The 2,758-nt window shown below is 45.7% G+C and overlaps 1 protein-coding gene across 2 annotated transcripts; it reads left to right on the forward strand.

Moving 5' to 3' along the window:
* Positions 1–544: 544 nt before the first annotated feature.
* On the forward strand, positions 545–2,551 carry LOC111970475 (potassium voltage-gated channel subfamily A member 10). Of its 2 annotated transcripts, XM_023997247.2 has the most exons (2): positions 545–740; positions 858–2,551. In XM_023997247.2, the coding sequence occupies exons 1-2, from the start codon at positions 677–679 to the stop codon at positions 2,372–2,374; spliced, it is 1,581 nt and encodes a 526-aa protein (XP_023853015.1). In that variant the 5' UTR covers positions 545–676; the 3' UTR covers positions 2,375–2,551. The 2 variants fall into 2 exon arrangements, with proteins under 2 accessions (XP_023853015.1, XP_023853007.1); XM_023997239.2 differs by having other exon boundaries at positions 545–2,551.
* The last annotated feature ends 207 nt before the right edge of the window (positions 2,552–2,758 follow it).

A 2,758-nucleotide genomic window follows, 5' to 3' on the forward strand; every position in this document is an offset into this window, starting at 1 on the left:
AACATAAATATATGTTGTGTTTTCGCTGTAAAACATTTWAAAAATCGGACACGATGGGTAGATTAACAAGATGTTTATCTTTCATTTGCTGTATTGTACTTGTTAATGTGTGAAAGTTACATATTTCTCAAATATTTTTGAATTTCGCACGCTGCCTTTTCAGCGGAATGTTGGGGGGGTTCCGCTAGCGGAACGTGTGTTCTAGAAAGGTTAAACTACTTAACCCCCCCACACACACATACCTCGCGGGCAAAACCTTTTACTGGCCCCATCTTGATGGCCTGCAATTTCCTGCAATTCTATACATTTTGCCATGGGGCGCAAATAAAATGCTGCACTTTTAAACCAGGTTTTCTGCAATTCTATACATTTTGCCATGGGGCAGAGAGATGCATGCGGCACTCCAGTTGCCCATCCCTGATATAGAGAGATGTCTTGCTTACAGTCACAAAGAGGCAGGAGATGGGAACTAACCCTAACTCTTCTTTTATCTTATTTTTCAGATTACGAGGAGCTGAAATCTGAATCAGAACACCCTGTTGAATACACCTGTCTCAATGTTCTACAGGACTAAGAAGACCGTGGCTGGATCTTCAGGCTGGTTGTGGCATCATCCCAGTCCCACCGCACTGAGCCAGGCTGAGGAACACAGGAGTGCCCTGGCAAAGGGACAGTGATGGAGGTGCCACTGGTTAACTTTGAGAACATGGATGATATCGGCATCAACATGGGCGTCCCCGGTGATTCGGGGTACCCCACTTCACCCACTTCAGAGGCAGCGCCTGATCAGAACCCTGTCACCAATCGTGTGATGTCACCAAATCCATCACAGCACCGTGGGCACCAGACCAGGCCAGAGGGGTTTTCTCCCTCTACAACGCCTATACGGACGACTAAAGACCCGTCTAGCTGCAACAGTCTGCTGTCCAACTTCAAACTCCTGATGAACAGTGAAGGCTCGCCGACCGACAGTGTCTTCAGTAAGCTGGTTCAGGAGTGCTGTGATAACGAAGAAGACCTGTTTGGGGAGAAACTGGGAGTGGAGGACAGGGATCAGAAAGTGGTCATCAATATTTCAGGCATGATGTTCGAGACACAACTCAAAACTTTATCGCAGTTTCCAGACTCCCTGCTGGGAGACCCCATGAAAAGGATGGAATACTTTGACCCGATGAAGAACGAGTACTTTTTCGACCGGAACCGTCCCAGCTTCGATGGGATCTTGTACTTCTATCAGTCTGGGGGCAAAGTCCGAAGACCGGCCAACGTCCCCTTAGAGATTTTTGCAAGAGAGATAGTATTCTATGAGTTAGGAAGAGAAGCTATGGAACAGTTCCGTGAACTTGAGGGGTTCATAACAGAACCCGAGCCGCTGTTGCCAACCAACGAGGTCCACAAGCAGTTCTGGCTCCTGTTTGAGTATCCGGAGAGTTCCAGTGCAGCTAGGTCAGTGGCCTTGGTATCTGTCTTCGTCATTGTCATCTCTATCTTCATTTTCTGCCTGGAGACTCTGCCAGAGTTCCGTGACGACGTAGACTTTATCACCACCTTTTCCCTGGGTGTCAATGGAACCCAGGAGGGTCCTCCTATAGTCCAAAAAGACTTATTCGCCTATTTCACAGACCCCTTTTTCATTGTGGAAACCATCTGCATAATTTGGTTCTGCTTTGAGCTTGGCGTACGCTTTGTGGTCTGCCCGAGCAAAAGTGAATTCTTCCACAACATTATGAACACCATTGACATTGTCTCTATAATACCCTATTTCGTAACCATGGCTACAGAGCTGTGGACCACGCCAGATGAAGACATCAACTCCAGCCAAAACATGTCACTGGCCATCTTACGCATCATCCGTYTAGTGCGAGTCTTCCGAATCTTCAAGCTGTCGCGACACTCCAAGGGACTTCAGATCCTGGGCCAGACCCTGAAGGCTAGTATGAGGGAGCTGGGTCTGCTGATCTTCTTCCTCTTTATTGGAGTCATACTGTTCTCCAGTGCCATTTACTTTGCTGAGGTGGACGAGCCCCACACACAGTTTGTCAGTATCCCTGACGGGTTCTGGTGGGCTGTGGTGACAATGACCACTGTGGGATACGGGGACATGTGTCCTACTACTTTGGGAGGCAAAATGGTGGGGACTCTCTGCGCCATTTCCGGCGTGTTGACCATCGCCTTACCCGTCCCTGTTATCGTCTCCAACTTTAACTATTTCTACCACCGGGAGACAGAGCAAGCAGAGAAACAAGTGATTGACGATGCAGCAGAAGCAGCTCAGAAAATAACCGACGCAAACAAGTATGAGTATGGTAGCACACCCTCTCTTAACATTAACACAATCAATGGTAGCTTGCAGAATGACAAGAATGGCATGTAATGGGTTTATCATTTAAGTGATTATAACCAAGGACATGACAAACTGAGAAATCTAACATATACCAAAATGTACTGATATTATTTTTGTCTCAGTATTTTATACTCTATTCATTGCAGCGTTGGTCCACATAGTAGGCTATACTATACATCTCTTTCACAATGTTCAAAATAAGGAAGTAATATTAGTTATCAGCCTGACTGTTCAGCATGTGGATGTGTCAAAGTGTAATTAAGATAATATGAACACAGTTACAGCATATTACATTTACAGTTGGCTCTGGATAGACCTTGTGCATGTAGTATGATTATAAGCGTTTAAATCCTAAGCAGATGTATTTGGCAACTTGTTGCCTTTCAAATCATCTTACAAATAATACAAATATTA

Source organism: Salvelinus sp. IW2-2015, linkage group LG1, assembly GCF_002910315.2.
Source record: "Salvelinus sp. IW2-2015 linkage group LG1, ASM291031v2, whole genome shotgun sequence".
In the NCBI taxonomy this organism is placed as follows: Eukaryota; Metazoa; Chordata; class Actinopteri; order Salmoniformes; family Salmonidae; genus Salvelinus; species Salvelinus sp. IW2-2015.